Source organism: Saccostrea cucullata, unplaced genomic scaffold, assembly GCF_032062105.1.
Source record: "Saccostrea cucullata isolate Sc308-1 unplaced genomic scaffold, CSIRO_AGI_Scuc_v1 ctg1817, whole genome shotgun sequence".
Lineage (NCBI taxonomy): Eukaryota > Metazoa > Mollusca > Bivalvia > Ostreida > Ostreidae > Saccostrea > Saccostrea cuccullata.
Window position 1 is genome coordinate 67,130 of NW_026928842.1, and position 17,701 is coordinate 84,830.

At 32.4% G+C, this 17,701-nt stretch overlaps 2 protein-coding genes and 1 pseudogene across 4 annotated transcripts; all 3 read left to right on the top strand.

The window, feature by feature from the left end:
- Nucleotides 1-204: 204 nt before the first annotated feature.
- Nucleotides 205-4,010, top strand: LOC134278896 (uncharacterized; annotated as a pseudogene).
- A 106-nt stretch (nt 4,011-4,116) lies between these two features.
- LOC134278901 (uncharacterized) lies at nt 4,117-8,419 on the top strand. Of its 2 annotated transcripts, XM_062761201.1 has the most exons (8): nt 4,117-4,813; nt 5,043-5,156; nt 5,236-5,379; nt 5,569-5,805; nt 5,927-6,039; nt 6,326-6,474; nt 6,779-6,882; nt 7,151-8,417. In XM_062761201.1, exons 1-8 carry the CDS (start codon nt 4,117-4,119, stop codon nt 8,062-8,064), a joined length of 2,472 nt encoding a protein of 823 aa, XP_062617185.1. In that variant the 3' UTR covers nt 8,065-8,417. The 2 variants fall into 2 exon arrangements, with proteins under 2 accessions (XP_062617185.1, XP_062617186.1); XM_062761202.1 differs by lacking the exon at nt 5,236-5,379 and having other exon boundaries at nt 7,151-8,419.
- Nucleotides 8,420-12,960: 4,541 nt separating this feature from the next.
- Nucleotides 12,961-17,140, top strand: LOC134278903 (uncharacterized). Of its 2 annotated transcripts, XM_062761203.1 has the most exons (8): nt 12,963-14,052; nt 14,435-14,548; nt 14,811-14,957; nt 15,089-15,322; nt 15,408-15,520; nt 15,836-15,984; nt 16,072-16,175; nt 16,272-17,139. In XM_062761203.1, exons 1-8 carry the CDS (start codon nt 13,332-13,334, stop codon nt 17,069-17,071), a joined length of 2,382 nt encoding a protein of 793 aa, XP_062617187.1. In that variant the 5' UTR covers nt 12,963-13,331; the 3' UTR covers nt 17,072-17,139. The 2 variants fall into 2 exon arrangements, with proteins under 2 accessions (XP_062617188.1, XP_062617187.1); XM_062761204.1 differs by lacking the exon at nt 14,811-14,957 and having other exon boundaries at nt 12,961-14,052; nt 16,272-17,140.
- The last annotated feature ends 561 nt before the right edge of the window (nt 17,141-17,701 follow it).

Genomic DNA, 17,701 nt, shown 5'->3' on the forward strand with positions numbered 1-17,701 from the left:
TGTTTGTACTTAAGAATAAGTACGAAACATATGGAGATAACGAACAATATTAAAAGATCAAAAGTCCATAAAACAATACAAAATAGGAGCAGAGCAAACAAAAGAATATTGCTTTTTCGAATTTTAACCCTATTCATACTCTGAAATATTTTAAAAGACACATGTTGGCTGATATATCTTTTATCTATACTGAAAAAAGCCATTATGGACCGATTAATGGGCCCAGAAACATTGAGAATTAAACTCCACTCAGACACTGTGGGGTATAGTATTTGTCACTCAATATCTCAAAAATAAGTCTAGAAACCTATTGATATATATGCTTTAAGGTATGTAGGACATACTATATTAGAGATCTACAAAATATGAAAAAAATTAAACGACAGGTATTTTTTCAGCTAAAGGTCCTTCTTCCCCTTAAAGAAATCTCTTACATTAACTAATAATCGCTTACATTTAATACTCTACAGGAATAGCTTCTACTAATTAATCGTTATTTCCATTTATATGTACGGTATTGAATTACTAGAATAAATTTATCTATCAATTTCTTATTGCGTGACAAAAATATGTCTGATTCAAAATTTTTTCCGTATTAAAGCTGAACACGATTCGTAAAAGAAATGTATCCGCCATTTTAGTTCCCGAGACTCGCTACCCTGCAGACCCATATAAATAGGGCAAGACTTAGAGACTGTTCAGTTTAATCAGTCGACACCGGTGTAGACGGACGTATGCTATACAGGACTTGGTAGCGAGAATAATAACGTAATACTTTGTCTAATGCAGGAAAGTAAGATACCAAATAAATTTACAATTATAGATGTATAAGTCAGAGCAGTATACAAACAACATAGATAAACGTAACTGCAATAAAATATAAACAAATGTAATGCAAGATAACCAGCACGAACACGGGCCGCCATTCCACGCCGATACCTGTGACAATAAAGCAGTCAGGTGTAACGAAAGCGACGAGTATACCCTAGTATTGATGTATTGTAGATAATGCTATCAGAAATGGCGTATGCCTATTTACGAGTCGTGTTCAGCTTTAAGATATTCTATAGATTAAATACATTAAATCTGATGGCTTGCAGATTATTTTTATCTTTTTCATAAAATTTGAAATATACACGTACATTTTTAGATTCCAAGTACAGAGGATTTTTGGAACGGCTATCAAAAGCATTAGAAGAACATTTGGCTGTCATTAATTACATTCCTGGATCGTTTAATGAAGAAGAAGCCAGGAGGATTTTAGGTATTTTTATAAAATGTCTTTTATTGTGGTCAATAAATGAGTAAATAAAGTGATAAAGTATTGAAATAGATTTCATTCTTTTGTTCATTGCCAGGACTTTCCGATAAAGAAAGTCAAGATTCATTGCAAGGGTTGCTTCAACGCCATTTTGTGTCGATTGAACGTGGAGAGAGATTCAACATTCATGGAATTTTGCGAGATTGCATTAGAGAATATTTGAAAATTAAAGATTTAAAAGGTAAATAGCGCCTGATAAATATTTACACAGGTACATGCGACTCCTCGTCTGCTATTCAACCCGGGATCTTGACTGACATTTTTTTCTTCACAGATTTCATTTCACATACCTATCTATCAAGATTATCACAAGAAAAATTGTGAACCCCCTAATTATAAAATAACCATTCCAACCAAAAATTCCCTACTACACATTTTCTCTTTTATGATTTACAATAGAGAAGCTTTTGTATGGAGCAATTATTTTGACTCTTTCCTGATTTTTCCTACATTATATAATACATATATATGATAATAACATACATACTTTGCCATGAAATATAATGTCTAACGAGCTCTTGGTTGATTTTTTTTTAGATTGGGCGTCCTGTCCACGAGTGCTTGTGAGATTAAGTAGAAATAAATATAACTTAGAAATGTTTCATTCTCGCTACTCCATTTTCTCCATTTTATAGGTGTTAGAACCAGGTTTTGCCATACTTTTGCAAATATATTAAAAGAAATAGAACACAAATCACAGACAGAAGATTACGCAGGCGCTATGTGCATGCTGAATGTGGAACACCAGAATTTTCAACAACTTTTCACTGACGTCATTCACTGTACAGAGGATACGTACCCCGTGTTTGTAGATTTAGCCGCCACCACCATCTCAGATGGAGCCGTTCTCTTTACTGCCATGGCAACTTACGGTACAACTACATGTATATTGAAAAAGAAATAATTTCAGAGAATTCCCGCTGAAACTGTAATCTTTGATAATTATGAAAAAAATAGATTAAGATATATATAAAATGATTGATTTTTTCTTTTATCACAGAGTTTGGTATAGAATATTTCGAGAAATGCTTGCAAAAAACCAGAGAGTTTAAAGCAGAAATAGATGAATCAAAAGTTTTGACGGGATATGATTGAAATATAAAGGTAAAACAGAAAAAAAATTATCACTAGAAATATTACACAGACATATTTTTACTTATTCGTTTTTATTTAACTTAAAAAATGAAATCAATTTTAGGGAAATTACGATGAGGGAGAGAAAAAGTTTCGCGTTGCTTTTGAATTAAGAAATCAGCATCCAGAAAACAGAGATTTTTATCTCGCCTTGTTATGTCAGAGTTTTGGTTGGAACCTTGGGTGTCAAGGAAAATTTTCCGAATTTTTAAGGTAAAATAATATCGGGTTGTTATTTTCTTGGTTATAGATTAAATACTTATACAGTGTTGCTAAAGATTGCACGTATGGGGTCACTGAGACAATACTTCGACCAGCTGGATATAAATAGGGCTGTTCTTATTTATAAGACATAGTTGGATAATTTATCATAAAACATGTTTCCTTAGAATTGCAAATATACATTCATTGACTTTCTCATACTAGTATTTTAGAAATGGCATTCGAAATAGAGAAGGAACTGAAAATGTATTACGAACATCTTATCCTCCAAACAATGCAATCACTCGCAATATTCCACAATATCTCAGGTAAGATAAAACGTCAACAAAGCATATTGAGTTTATTACAGGTATAACAATACAAAGAATATAAGAATACCTTTCCATCTGTTATTATTACAGGCGGTATAGGGAAAGGTGAACCTTTGCAACTGGAAGTGTTAAGACGAAGACTTCATGTGATTGGAACCGAGAAACATCCGATTATAGGTTCTGTGATGAACAACATGGGAATCATGTATAAAAACAAAGGAGACCACGAAAAAGCCGCCCATTTCTTTCAAAAGAGTCTAGACATAAAATTGGAGACAAATGCGCCTTTAAAGGCTATAATATTCTCTGAAAGAAATGTTGCAGAGAATTTAATAGAAATAGGAGAATATGAAAAGGTCATAGCATTGCTAACCAATAGTCTTGAGCGGTTTGAAAATATTCCAGATCTCTACTATGATGTCAGGTCTATGCTTTATGAGACACTTGGAAAGGCTTACTCAAGATCAGGAAATTTTGAAAATGCAGCATCATCTTATAAAAAAGCGCTCGAATTGCGATATAAAATATCCCTGTGTGATCTCACTTTACTTGCTTTAGCCTACGATTATTCAAAGTGTCTGATATCGCTCGGAAAAAATGAGAAAGCTAAAAGGGTTTTACAGCGTGAATTACGGTTATGTGACCTCATCATTGAACAAGACCAAACCAATCTTATCATTATTGATTGCCTAATATTGTTGATGGATGTTAACTTCACCCTTGGATTGAGAGAGGAACTGGTACTCACCTTCAGTCGAGTGAAGGATGAGTTACATCGACTGATCCTAGTATTTGAAAATTTAAGGAATTTCAATAAACGCGAAGAGATGTCTGAACGTCTAAGAACACTGAAACTTAAATATGATGATATGATGAAAGTGTTTGAGAATTGTGGCGAAGCGCGATCAGCACGCTCATTTGAGCCAAATGTAGTGTTCTATTCTTTATGTTTAATCAAAGTATGCCTCTTTATTATCACTGCCTATATGAAAACAAAAAATAAGTAAAGATTTAAATATTAAGGTAGGATAAGCGTTGTATATATTTAATCTTTTTCGCTATGCAATCCATTTAAACTTCCTTAATCAAAGATAACATATCGATTCTGTTCGCTTGAGATTCGACACAATGGCCACGTTTATTGGTCGGAGATCAGAACTGCAAAAATTAGCAGAGAAACTTACACGATATGATATAATTGTCATACATGGATTAAAAGGCATTGGAAAGACATCCTTAGCGAGGGAATATTGTAAAGGCGCTAACAGACCATATCTATGGATAGACCTCCGGAATATAACCAACTCTGAGGAAGTTCTTTATTCGTTAGCGAGACACTGCTTACAGGAGGAAGTTATAGCGGATGACACAAGGGCTTTGCTTTCTGCCTTATGCGAAAATATTGTTAGAAGGAAACATTGCATAATTGTTTTTGACAATGCTGAGGACGTTTTCAAAGACGAGGATAATCTCAGTGTGGAAATTCTACTTTCGCTTTCACAACTGAAAAACACAAAAATAATAGTGACATCAACCATCAGAGTTTCATCTGAAAAGGTTCAGTTGGATGAATTGCTACTGAAAGAACTTTCTTATGAGGATTCGTTTGACCTTCTGAAAACCATATGCCCCTCTCTGAAAGACACAGATAAAATATCAAAGATCGTAGAGTTGTGTGAGGGGCTTCCTCTTGCACTGCTCCTGGCTGGCGGAGAAGTAGAAGATGACAGCAATTTACTTGACGCGGAAGATGTTATTTATTTTCTTAGTCACCAAAGGATAAGAATATTGAGTTCAGAATTCTATACACAAGATGAACAAATTGGTATCTATATTATTGTTCTTTTTATTACAGTATTTATAATCAAAAATAAGAATAAAATTTTACATACTAGGACCTGTATGATAAGCAATTTTTCAGAACTTGATTCGATTACAACTAGAAAAATCTTTTTGTGCATTTTTCAGACACTTAATGAAATCAAATTCCTTTTTTCGTTTTTCATTAAAGAGGCAACAATATTTACAATCTTAACCTGAAAATTTTCTTGTAGACTCGATTTATAAAGGCTTCCTGGACAGACTTCCCAAACTCCTAGGAGAAAATTTAGCAAATGTGAATTACATTCCAGGCACATTTGATTTAAAGGAAGCGTTAGATATTTTAGGTAATACTTGTGTTATGTTTCACTTTTAGATCATGTTGTGGTAATAGCTTAAAACAAATTATTTTTCTCTTTGAAAAAGGTCCTGGTGAAGAAGATTCACAAGAAACAATACAGATATTTTTGCATCGACATTTGATTTCAAAACAAACGGAAGAGAGATTTGATATTCATGGAATACTGAGGCAGTGCATTACTGAATATTTAAAGATCAAAGATATAAAAGGTTCATATTGAGAAAATAATAAATGATAATATATATTTTAAAATTTGTTTAAGTAATTTAGCCTCCTCTGAAAGTTCACGATGACCTAGAAGAAAATCACCAAAATGGCTAAGTAATCGTCAATATACTAGAAATGTTCAGCATGATTTGATGTATAGTGTAAAAGGGAGGCTGTGCTTCTTTTTTCAGGTGTTCGGTCGAGATTCTGCAAGACATTTTCCGATATTCTGAAGGAAATAGAACAGAAGACTTACACTAAAGACTACGCTGACGCTCTGTGCAGGTTGAATGTAGAGCATCGGAACTTCGGGAAACTGTTTTCTGACGTCATTTACTGCACTGAGGATACGTATCACGTGTTTATAGACTTAGCAGCAACGACAATAGGTGGCGGATCGATTATGTTCAGATCCATGGCAACATACAGTAAGTGATGTCATTTCCACTGTCCTCTGAAGATTCAATTAATATGATGCTAATTAAAGAATGGAAAAGTAAGCTCAAGTAACTATATTTCTTTTTATTATACAAAAGACATTGTTTTCAGATGTTGGTGTAGAGTTTTATGAGAAATGCTTGCAGAAAGCACAGGAATTCAGACAGGAATTGGATGAGGCAAAAGTACTCACTGGATATGGACGAGTATTAACAAACATCAAGGTTTATAAATTTTTTTATGATTTTCAGTAAGACAGTTAGTAGTAGCACTTCTGCATTGACGATCTTATCTTGAACAGTTATCCGTGTTTATTCTACTGTGGACAGAATCAAGCATACATAATTAAATAAGAATAATATACATAAAAAACATTAAAAAAACTATATTTATTTCAAAGACGTCAGTTAGCATTAGCGTTATGACTTATTCTTTTTCAAAACAAAGTCTCAGAATTGAACATAAAAATTGTGAAATATTGCCTTTAAACGAGATTTTAAACTCTTATAGGGAGATTGTGTGAAAGCTGAAGAGAAATTTCAAAAAGCAATGGCAATTCGTAGACAACATCCAGACAAAAGAGATTATTTCTTGGCCCTTCTTTGTCAAAGCTATGGCTGGAATCTAGGTTCACAGGGAAAGTTTGTTGATGCCATAAGGTACTAACCGTTTCATGCTCATTAAAACATATTATTAACCTCTATTTTTCCTCTTTAGTAATTTAGTTATCATTTTCTGTCTTTCCAAGATACATCTTTTGGTGTAGTTTTGTTCCTGGTGCCTCTTTGATGCAGTTTACTGTGTATAATGATGATAACCATGTTCCACTTAATAATGAATTCGAAAACATACATCGATTAAATTAGTATTCTATTGCAGGGTGGAAGTATTGAATACATTAAACTCATTGTTAAGCTTTCGGTATTATTGATCTTTTTTAAATCTAAAAAAATTATTTTTTAGAATTCTAGAAGAAGCTTTCCAAGTGGAACGGGAACTTAAGATGTATTACGAAAATCTCATTCTTCAAACTATGCAATCTCTTGCTATATTTCTAAATATGTCTGGTAAGTATTTAAGTGAAAACGTCAAATAATCATCATTATTACTACACATTTAAAAGCAACAATGAGGCTTCCGTAACGTCGATTGGCTGAGGGTTTGATTGTTTTTTTTTACTCCTTTACGTAAAATTTCGTAGAACATTGTTATTTACTTTCTATATTTTTTAAGGAAGACTTTTTAAAGGTTGCTAGGTTAAATATCTCTAAAATTCGCATAAACATTTTCGTATTTGTTAATTTTGAAATTATCCTATTTCTTTTACAAATACAGATAACATTGAAAAAGGCGAACCTTTTCAGCAAGAGGTGTTAAAACGAAGACGTCATGTTATTGGAACCGATAACCATCCCATCATTGGGTCAATCATGAACAATATGGGTGTAATGTATGAAAGAAAGAAAGATTTTCGTAAGGCTGCTGAATATTATCGAAACGGACTTAAGATCAAAGAAGAAACAAATGCGCCACTAAAGGCAATTATAATATCTGAAACAAATGTAGCCCGGAGTTTACTAGAAAGTGGACAGGCCGAGGAAGCAATTATTCTGCTGGAGAATAGTTTCAAGCGTCTCGATGATTTTCCATCTCTTTTTAGCGATGCAAAATCTTTGCTTTGGGAAGCAATGGGCAACGCATTTATTAAGTTGAACAATTTTGAGGAGGCAGCGGAGTCTTTCAAGAAAGCAATAGAATATCGATCTCACAGTTCTGCCATGGATCATTCTATTTTAGGTTTGGTATGTTTGTATGCCAAAAGTCTACTGGCGTTGGCTGAATATGAGAAAGCTATAAAGGAAATAAAGAAAGGTCTTTGTTTATGTGACTTAATCATTAAAAATAACCCAACGAATCCTACTATCATTCTAACATATGAGAAGTTAATGGAAGCGCAATTTGCTTTAAAGAGGAGAAAGGACTTGGAGAAAACCTATGAAGGTGGAATAGCCGAATTCTATCGGTTGATTAAAGTGTACGAGAATTTGAAGAACTTCAATAAAAGGCAGGATGTGTTGGACCATCTTCGGAAGTTCAAAGCAAGATATGCTGAAATGCTTGCACAGTTAAATGGTGAAATACCCGTTGAAGGCTGCACTAATAATATAGTAACTGTTGTATCATTTTGTACGCTGAGAGTTATTTGTGTGGTGTTTCTGTATGTGTGCATGAAAATTAAAGAACAATAACTCTAAATCTGTTTAAAGAGATATTTGATTACATTTACAAAAATGTCCAGCATTATTTTCAGATTTGTAATAATTATCTTTATGTGCTTTTGACTGAGGGTGTACAAATGATTCAATTAGAAGGACTTGTCAACATGTATCATGATAGTGGAATCGAAGGCTGCACTAAGGACCAACATTTTTACCCTTTTGGCTCTGAATAAGCGGACGTTCTTACATCTCTCCAAGGGGTAGACATATATGTTACGATATGAATTTGAATGCAGTGATATTGCAGAAACCATGATTATAATAATACTTACGCCATATTTAAATTGCCAATAAAGCTTGGAACTTTGACCAGTGCGTACAGTCCGAGTAATCTATTGAATTCTTTTCTCACTTTTGAATTATTGAACACAAAAGTATAAATAGTTTTCATATTCATAAGATGTTCCCGAAAACATCTTTAAGTGTTAAGCACTATGAAAAATACAAACCCATTCTACATGATTTTTTTTTAAATTTGCGTAATTTACTTTATTTATCATATTTTCTGACAAGAATGCATATCATGTATAATTTCTTAGCATCATTTACAGATATTTTATTTGGATACATGGCATGTCAAATCAACATCATTCTAATAACGAGTCTGTGTCTAAAATGATCCATAAATCACGTGTTCAATATTCACATCAATTCATTGAAAATACTATTTAAGATTAGCGAACATAGATCTTCTTCTAGAGCATGATATTTATATTCAGTAAGTGAGTACATTTTTCAAATATTCTAACAAATCATGTGATGGGGTCCATGCTTTCATCAATTCACTGAATGTGCGGTACTTTCTATTCAATTCTGCTTCTGCTTTTGCATTTCGATTTCTCCTACAAAACAAATATAGAAATATATATTGACACGACGTCTTATAAAAACACTTGACAAACATAAACAAATCAATAATTGTAACCTTACGTTGAATCCTCCTATGCCACCGGTACTGTTGAACATATCCGACAGCTTTTAAATCAACATGTTTTAAAACATCTATCAAAAATCCTGTATTTAATAATCTATGCCTCCGAAGATAGTCAAAATCCTCTTCAATAGAACTATTGTTGAGTACCCTTGATTGAAGGCATTTCATTAATTCTTGTTTCCACGCCTGGAAATTCTCTCCATTGTATTTGCTATCGTCCAAGTATCTTTTAGTTAAGGTATTTAATATCTCAGTTTCCTTAAAGAATCTGTAAAAGTCAGTAAGAATAGAGCAAATTCGAACATAAAGAGGTATGATGTGAATGCAATTATGCTGATCATTTTTAAATAAAGTTTTCTTATTATATGATAGTATTATTATAATTTGGAAGGTCGAGAGAGAGAGAGAGAGAGCAAATGCATAACTAGGGCTAATTGTAACGGGGACCGTTACAGATGTTCCCCAAACGCTCCCCATGTCCCTTTTCGTGCCATAGCTTTTCCTGTAAGACCTTTTATAAATATACTAAGCATTTAAGGATTTCATTGAAAGATATAAAAGTTACAATGATATCAACTATATATCGTTTAATGTTTTGCATGGGCGCACACGTACATGTACATGCATCAAACTCCATACAGTGTCGTTATACGAATAACGCCACTGCCACAGGCTTTCCAAACTTTTTCCAAAATCTGGAAAATTGGTTGAACTAGGTCATATCAAAAGGCCTGTGGCAGCGATGATATGGAGTTGTAGCGTAACGTAATAAGCTGTTTGGAGCTTGGTACATTGCATATGCAAGATGATCATGGCATGTTGGTTAAGCGATTAACACAGAGATACAGAAAGTTACCACATTTCAAGTATATATCATTTTTTGAGATTTTAAGAGAGAGAGAGAGAGAGAGCTAACCAATCAAAATGAAAGTCAATTTTAGTTCCATGCATAGAAAAGGGATTTTCCTTTAATCTGTTCAGATTTTTTTTATATATATCTCCTCTCTGGTCATTTTGACAACTCTGGTACCTGTGCCTAGTAAATTTTATATACTATGTAAATAAATATATACATGTACATGTAAAGGTTTTTGACCGGAACTATTTATTTTTTCCAATGCATTGGAGGCTACTTTCTGGGGTTTACAATAGATATTCATAAAGACATTCGTATCAGCTAATGTGACCAATATTCTTTAAGACCCTCTTATTAATATATTTTTTGATATTTTTTTTACGAAGGGGCGTACATGTATATTGATTTTGAATTTCTGGGGATTGCGTAATTCTAAAAGAAATCAATTAAATTTCAAAGGTTAAATAAACAAAGGATGCTTGGTATTAAAATATTGTTTCAAATCAGTAGAATTGAATGCTATTAACGACATCCGAATAAATACATGTAAACATAGAAGGCTTATATACCAACTTTGTTCATCTGTACTTTAATTTCAAACACGACAGGATTTGTAATTAATGAAATTAATAATTTCTATATACTTTGGAAACTCACATCAAATATTTTAATACTCTTTCTTCGAGCTCTTTTCTGCAGTTTCCTTAAGATGTTATGTGGATCCGAGGTGTAATTTGAGCTTTACAGCGATTCTCTACTTTGTGTGTGTGGGGGGGGGGGTCTTTCTACCCTTGGGTTAAGGTCAAAGGTTAAGGTCGATTTCAAGTTCATAGGTCAAGGTCATTTTGGTAAATAGCTAATATCAACATTTTATTCAGGTTACTAGTGACCTTGACCTAAGTATCAAGGTCAAGGGTAAAAAGATCTGCTTCAGTATGTTACATGTCTTTACATTTAGAAGTTCTTAATTCTGCATGAACATCAAAAGACTTAAGTATACTGTCGTTTAACGCATTGTGTGTGCGCGCATATGCATGACGTCCTTGAATTTACTTTTGATGGTAGAATAATGTAGGCATTCATTATATCTATTCATATTCGAAATTTCACCCTGTATTATTGAGAACTAAGAAAGTTTTAGGCATTTAAACTTTTAGCCAATCAGATTGCAGCACACGTGCATGTGCGTGCGTTCATGATTATTCTTATACATCATGCTGTAGATCTTCATAATGTATGACTATGTTCAAAATTTCAAAGGATTTTGTCAGAAAACAAAAAAGATATAAAGACTTTAGTTTCAGCCAATCGGAACGAAGCGCACGTGCATGCGTGTGAGATCTTGCTATTTTGACCATGTCATCATGTCTATACTACTATTATATCCTTATATTATGAGTTTCAAAGCATTTCATCAAAAATTTAAAAGGTTACGGCTATATCTATCATATTGGTCATTTCACGCGTTACACGTGTGCGCACATGCACGCACGTGCGCGCAAAATGACCTTCGTTCCGCACATCTACATAACATACCTAGTGACCCTAAAAGGTTTCACCTAGATCGGATGAGTAGTTTCTCGCGGACAAAAAAAGTACCGGAGAAGAAAATTCTCAATATGTTCCCAAACTTCGTTTCATAATTAAAACTGGGTGAGATCGAACAAAAATTGCTTCCAAATATTCTTCTTAGTTATATTCCGTTTACATAAAATGCGTAATAGGGAAAGTAACTAAAATGATGCCAATTATTAAATAGAGAAAGAAAACAAAATAATACTGTGATTTGATAGAGAAAAAAATATCTACTCACAAATATACGTATGCCATAATTTCCATACACGAATCATTTAAACCCGTTTATCTTTTTTCGTCTTTGAATCTTTTCTCTCTCGAGTTGATCTCTCTTCTTATCTTAAAAATCAATATGCATACAAAAGATTAAAAAATTTTCAACAGATTCAAACCATGCAATTGCACTGATAAATTCCTTAATAGTTAAGTATACAAACTGAACATGTATTTCATGCGTATTTAGAAATTACATGCATAAAATTTGTTCACATTCAATTTTGAAAAATTAAGAAATTCATAAATAATTATATATATATATTTTAAAAAGGATATGTCTTAATTTCCTAAATAGATCGTGTGGAAGAAAAAAAAAACTATGGAAGTTTTTTTTTCCAATAAACGTATTGGTACAAATGAAATAGTTTTATTTTACATTTAACTAAAAAGTGTAAGCTTATTTTTTTAAATTAATTGTTGTAAGGATAAAATGAATATTAATGTTAAAAATATACATAAACGAAGTATTTGTTATTTAAAAATAATACATATATTAGTAAGAGTATTCGTCAGAAAAACAGGCGAATATTTTTTCGTAAATAAAAAAGTATACAAGAGTAAAATTTATTAAAAAAATTAATTTGAAGATAAATTGTTTTTAGTTAATCTAAGTCGAAAGCTTAACTGAACCTTTTCTGATCAAAACGTTGTTGTTGTTGTTTTCATGACCTTGTCACATTTTCATCTTCCAGACCCAACAGCATAATTCCAAACAAACGTAGCATACTTTATCCTTGGGTAATGTTTAAACTAAGGGCCACACCATCCTTCATTGGGGGATAATTACAAAAAGGAAACAATAGGTGGGATCAATTGAAAATCTGCTCAAGAACCACTGGACCACATGTGAGTTTGTTTAACTCATGATCTCCCAAAATAGTTACGTCTTTAGGAACGATTATAGGGAGTACATTTGATAACTATTGACTCAAAACTTTTTTACTTAGGAAATACCAAACTTAAAAATTGTCTTCATTACGAAAATAATGAAGGAAAGTCTTTCCACCCCCCCTTTTTTTTTTTACAGATATTGACAGTGTGTCTTTTCTAATGAGCAACCATTAGCATGTAATATGATGTTGTTTTAGTACTCATTTGATTACAGTGGTGCTCTTTCATTTCTATGATAAACACACAGGTTATTATTAACATTCTTTATAATTTATGAAAACATAATTAAAACGTACGATTTTTTTAGCAATGTGAATTCTTTGCAGAAATGAACATTTTTTCTCGATTGTTAAGAATGATTAATAACGTCCGTTATAAGGCTGATAAATTCTCAATTATTGAAGCAGGATTGCTTTCACAGGAAAACGCAGATTCATACAAAGAGTTGTTATAGGATATCCTTCAACAAGGAAATCCTTTTTTTTTAATTCTCAACCCACAAAACCTATGTTCAGGGTCAAGTATTTTCTAAGTCATAAAATATGTATTATTTGCAGAAATGAGAGGACCTTACTAGGAAGTATATTGTATTTTTAACGCTAAATCTAAATCTTTTTACTAAATATTGCGTTAGTGCTGCTTGAGTTGTTGCACTCGATTACATAACGACAGCGTATGACCTTGATTTCAAGGTGATGAAGAAAAATGGCGATCTTTGTGGGTAGACGGAGGGAGTTGGAAGAATTACGAGAAATGTGTCGTTTTTCTGATTTGATTTTGATCCATGGATTGAAGGGGATAGGAAAATCATCTTTTGTAAAACAATTTTGTGAAAATATAAACCACATTTTTATCGACGTTCGGCGGAGAGAGGAAGATCCTTTACAACTAATTGAAATGTTAGAATCAGAAGTAGGAGGGATCCGAAGAATAAAGAACTGTGAGACAAATAAACCATCCGTTGAAAATAGCGATTTATTAAAAACTGATAATGCTTATTCAGCAAGTAACCGGAGACAGGAAATCGAAATGCTTTTAGTTTTGGACAATGCAGAAGAAATATGCATCGATTCAGGATCAATTTCCACATTGACTTCCATTTCCACATTATCTGGTGTGACAATTTTGATTACATCAACCTTCTGTCCTGTCGAGATGAATGAACAGATAATAGAGCTACCTTTAAAACCCCTTTCACACACTGATGCTCATGAACTTCTCAAAACTATTTGTCCCTCAATGGAAGAAGATAATTATTTTGTGTGCAAAATTATTGAATTGTGTGAAGGGATTCCACTTGCTCTCCAGATAGTAGGGTTAGAATTAGAAAGTAGATTACTTACACCAGAAGATCTGGTGATTCTTCTCACTAAGTCCAGACTGAAGGTATTAAGTCAAGAGTATTTTCCAAAAAATGATCAGATAGGTAATATTTTTTTCAATCTTTGTTAAATGACTAAGAATGTGTTTATTTTGTCTATCGCACAATACCTAGTTGCGTTTAATTTAAAATGTAAAAAGTACCGCCGTCTAAACAATTGACAAATACTAAAGTTTATAAAATACATGAGATATTGGCAACATTTGATAATTTGATTTAAGATTTTTTTTTACTAATGGGATAGATATTGTTGAAATCTTATTGAATGAATGAGTGGTTGTTTGCTTGTTTTAATTTTTACGTCCCATTTGATAATTTTTCACTCATGAAGATATATTTCTATATCCGGTGAAATGCCAACTCATTCATGGGGGAAATCTGTTTGAAACTAAATAGTTAAAATGCTTTACTTGTTCTCCTATTGCAGACTCAACTTACAGAGAATTTCTAAATAGGATATCTGAACCATTACAAGACGCGCTATCGACATTAAATTATATTCCAGGGACTTTTAACGCGCATGAGGCTTCCAGCATTTTGGGTACGTACAAAATCTATTACCTGAAGTGATTCACCTCTTTTCTGAAATCATTTTCCAGGTAGAAATATTAGGCAAATATATATCCATTCTTTAAAATCTTCTATAACTTGGTAAACCATATATTCGCTTTTTGATATCACTTAGTGTCAATCAGCATCCGAGACTTATCTTTTGGTTATTTCACTTCAAATCTCTAAACATTTTTTTTTTTAAAATAAACAATCGATGTTGTTTTACAAGTTCATCTTTGCATTTCATTTAGGTGTTGACAATGTCAACATTAATAATACTCTACGTAGCTGTAACCAATATCATCTGATCTTTAAGAGTGAATCTGCCAATAGATACGACATCCATGGGATATTGAGAGATTGTGTGAAGGAATTCATTAAAATAAAGCATTTACCAAGTAATTATACGAATAGAAGTGATTGCATGAGTCTTAAACATGTATCGTTGCTTAAGGTTTCAAACTGAAATATTCAGTATTGTATTATAAAAATTATAAAATTCAGTCAGTTTCAATCGCCTCAATTTTAGGTGTTCGAAAGAGATTTTGTGAAACTTTTTCAAGGATTTTACAAGAGATTGAATCACGATCCAGCACTGAGGATTACTGTTGGGCCATGAGTCAGTTTAGTTTAGAATATGGTAATATCTGGAAACTGTTTAAAGAAGTGATTAATTGCCCCTCGGACTGTTATCACGTGTTTGTAGAATTAGCCACCACGCTTACCATAGGGAGGGTCCTGCTGAAAACAATGACACTATATCGTAAGTCTGTAACTTCATAAATCGGTGTCTGTTTTGAATTTATCGTATAAACTTTAATATGTATATTGTTTTAACTAACCAACAGAAGCAATGATTGAATTTTTCGGCCATTGTCTAGAAAGAACTAGGTTGTTTGGGCAAGAACTAGACGAAGCTAGAGTACTATCAGGATATGGACGAGTTCTTACAAATATTACGGTAAAATATTACAAGAATCATGTGAAAGACGAAGGAATACGAAATTTATTCCTATAATAAATCAAATCAATTTTAAACGCTTCTAAAATACAATACTAGTATATATATTTTTTTCCAAAACCTTCATATAAAATCATTTTCTGCAACCATAAAAAAAAAATTAATTGGGAAAAGTTGTCAAATGTTTCTTTTACATCCATCATTATAATATAATTGGTTTAAAGGTCAGTTTCTGTTTGCAAAAATTTCCTTTACTTATTAAAACAAAAATGTTCAAAGGCAAAGTATGAATTTTTATCCCAATATGTTCTACAGGGAAACTTAGTTGAAGGTGCTGAGATGTATCAACGAGCGTTAGATATAAGGAGACGTCATCCCAAGACTCGTGATTATCATCTGGCCTTTCTTCTTCAGAGCTATGGATGGAACCTTGGAATGCAAGGAAAATACAAGGCTTCTTTAAAGTATCTTTCATAAAAGATTTCAAACAATTATTTTTATGAATTTTTTATGTATGAATTTATTATGTAGGAATTTTGACTTTTGTTTAGGTACCTGAGAGAGGCTTATTGTGTTGAACAAGGTTTAGGAATGTACTCCGAAAGACTCATTTTACAGACATTGCAATCTTTGGCCTTATTCTACATATTTTCGGGTAAGAATTTTAAAAAGAAATATAAGCATGATGGTGGGATCTTTTTGATCTTTAAGCTAAGCATATATTTCTTTCATGATTATTTTTTAATTGCAGACGATATTGAAAATGGCGAACAGTTTCAGGTTGAATGTTACAAAAGAAGATTAAAAGCAATAGGGACGAAAAATCACCCAATAATGGGGTCTACGCTAAACAACATGGGTTGCATGTTTTTAAGAAAAGGTGACATAAATACAGCACTCGACTATCAAAGACAAGGTTTAGAAATAAAGATTTCAACAGGAGCCCCAGTGAAAGACATAGCTCTCTCTGAAAGGGATCTTGCAGAAACCATTTTAGCTAAAGGAGACTATAGTGAAGCCATTACACTGTTGGATCAAGCGCTCACTCGTCTACAAGGATTTCCCGGACTTTTTGATGACGCCAAGGTCTTGTTATTAAAAACAAAAGGGAAATGTTATTTCAAAGCACGTGCATATTCTGAAGCAGGTAGACATTTCCAAAAGGCCATTGATCTGAAATTGAAAACATGCGAAGAAGATAGCTTTATGGTAAAATTATATTGCTTATATGCAGATGTTCTCCTTGCTCTTGGAGAAAATGCAAAGGTGGTCAGAATATTGGAAAAGGCCCTTTTTAGAAAAGACAGTTTCATTCAACAGACACCTACAAATAAAAGTTTATTTCATTCATACAGAATTTTACTCGAGGCACATTTTTCTTTAGGGAACAGGGAGGAATTGTTTAGAACATATTATGATGGATGTTTTGAATTGCAAAGACTGATTAAGGTTTTTGAAGAAGTTCCGAATTTTTATAGAAGAGCGGAGATGTCAGAAAATCTTCAAAAATTCACAGAAAGATTTAAAGAAATGAAAAGATTTTTAGATTAAATTAATATAATCTTAGCGTACACTGTATCTATTCAAAATGAAATTCAATATCGTTTGTTTTAAGAGTTGTAAGGAAAAAAATTAATAAATTAATTGCTCATTTCTACACTTAAATTTTGTATAAATAAAATGAATTTTATAACAGATAGAACATAACTTGTGTTTGGCTTTTTGTTTGTTAAATAAGACACACTTTAACTACAAAGCTGATGGAAAATAAAGGCAAAAAAATTGCAGTCAGTGATAAAAGTTAATCTCAGTAGTTTGTCATAGCAGACTAACATAAAAACCGCATTGTAAAACCTTTGAGTAAATTTGGGACATTTTTATTCCATAATCTTAATTGGTTCAAAAATATCTTTTTAGTTACTCATTTTATTCACAGTTACTCACATTAATGAAATATATATGAAACAAAAAACTAATTCTTAACATTTTATGCACAAATTGTAACGGCTAAGAAAAACAGATACATAACAAAAGTTGACAGAATAGGTTTAACAGCAGCTGTAAAAAATAAATTGTAATAACAATTAAAATAATCAGAATAGACACGTATCGAAGTTTGCAAATTAATAAACTATTTTTGTCATATGCAAAGTTCTGATTTGATTTTACATTTAGATGTTA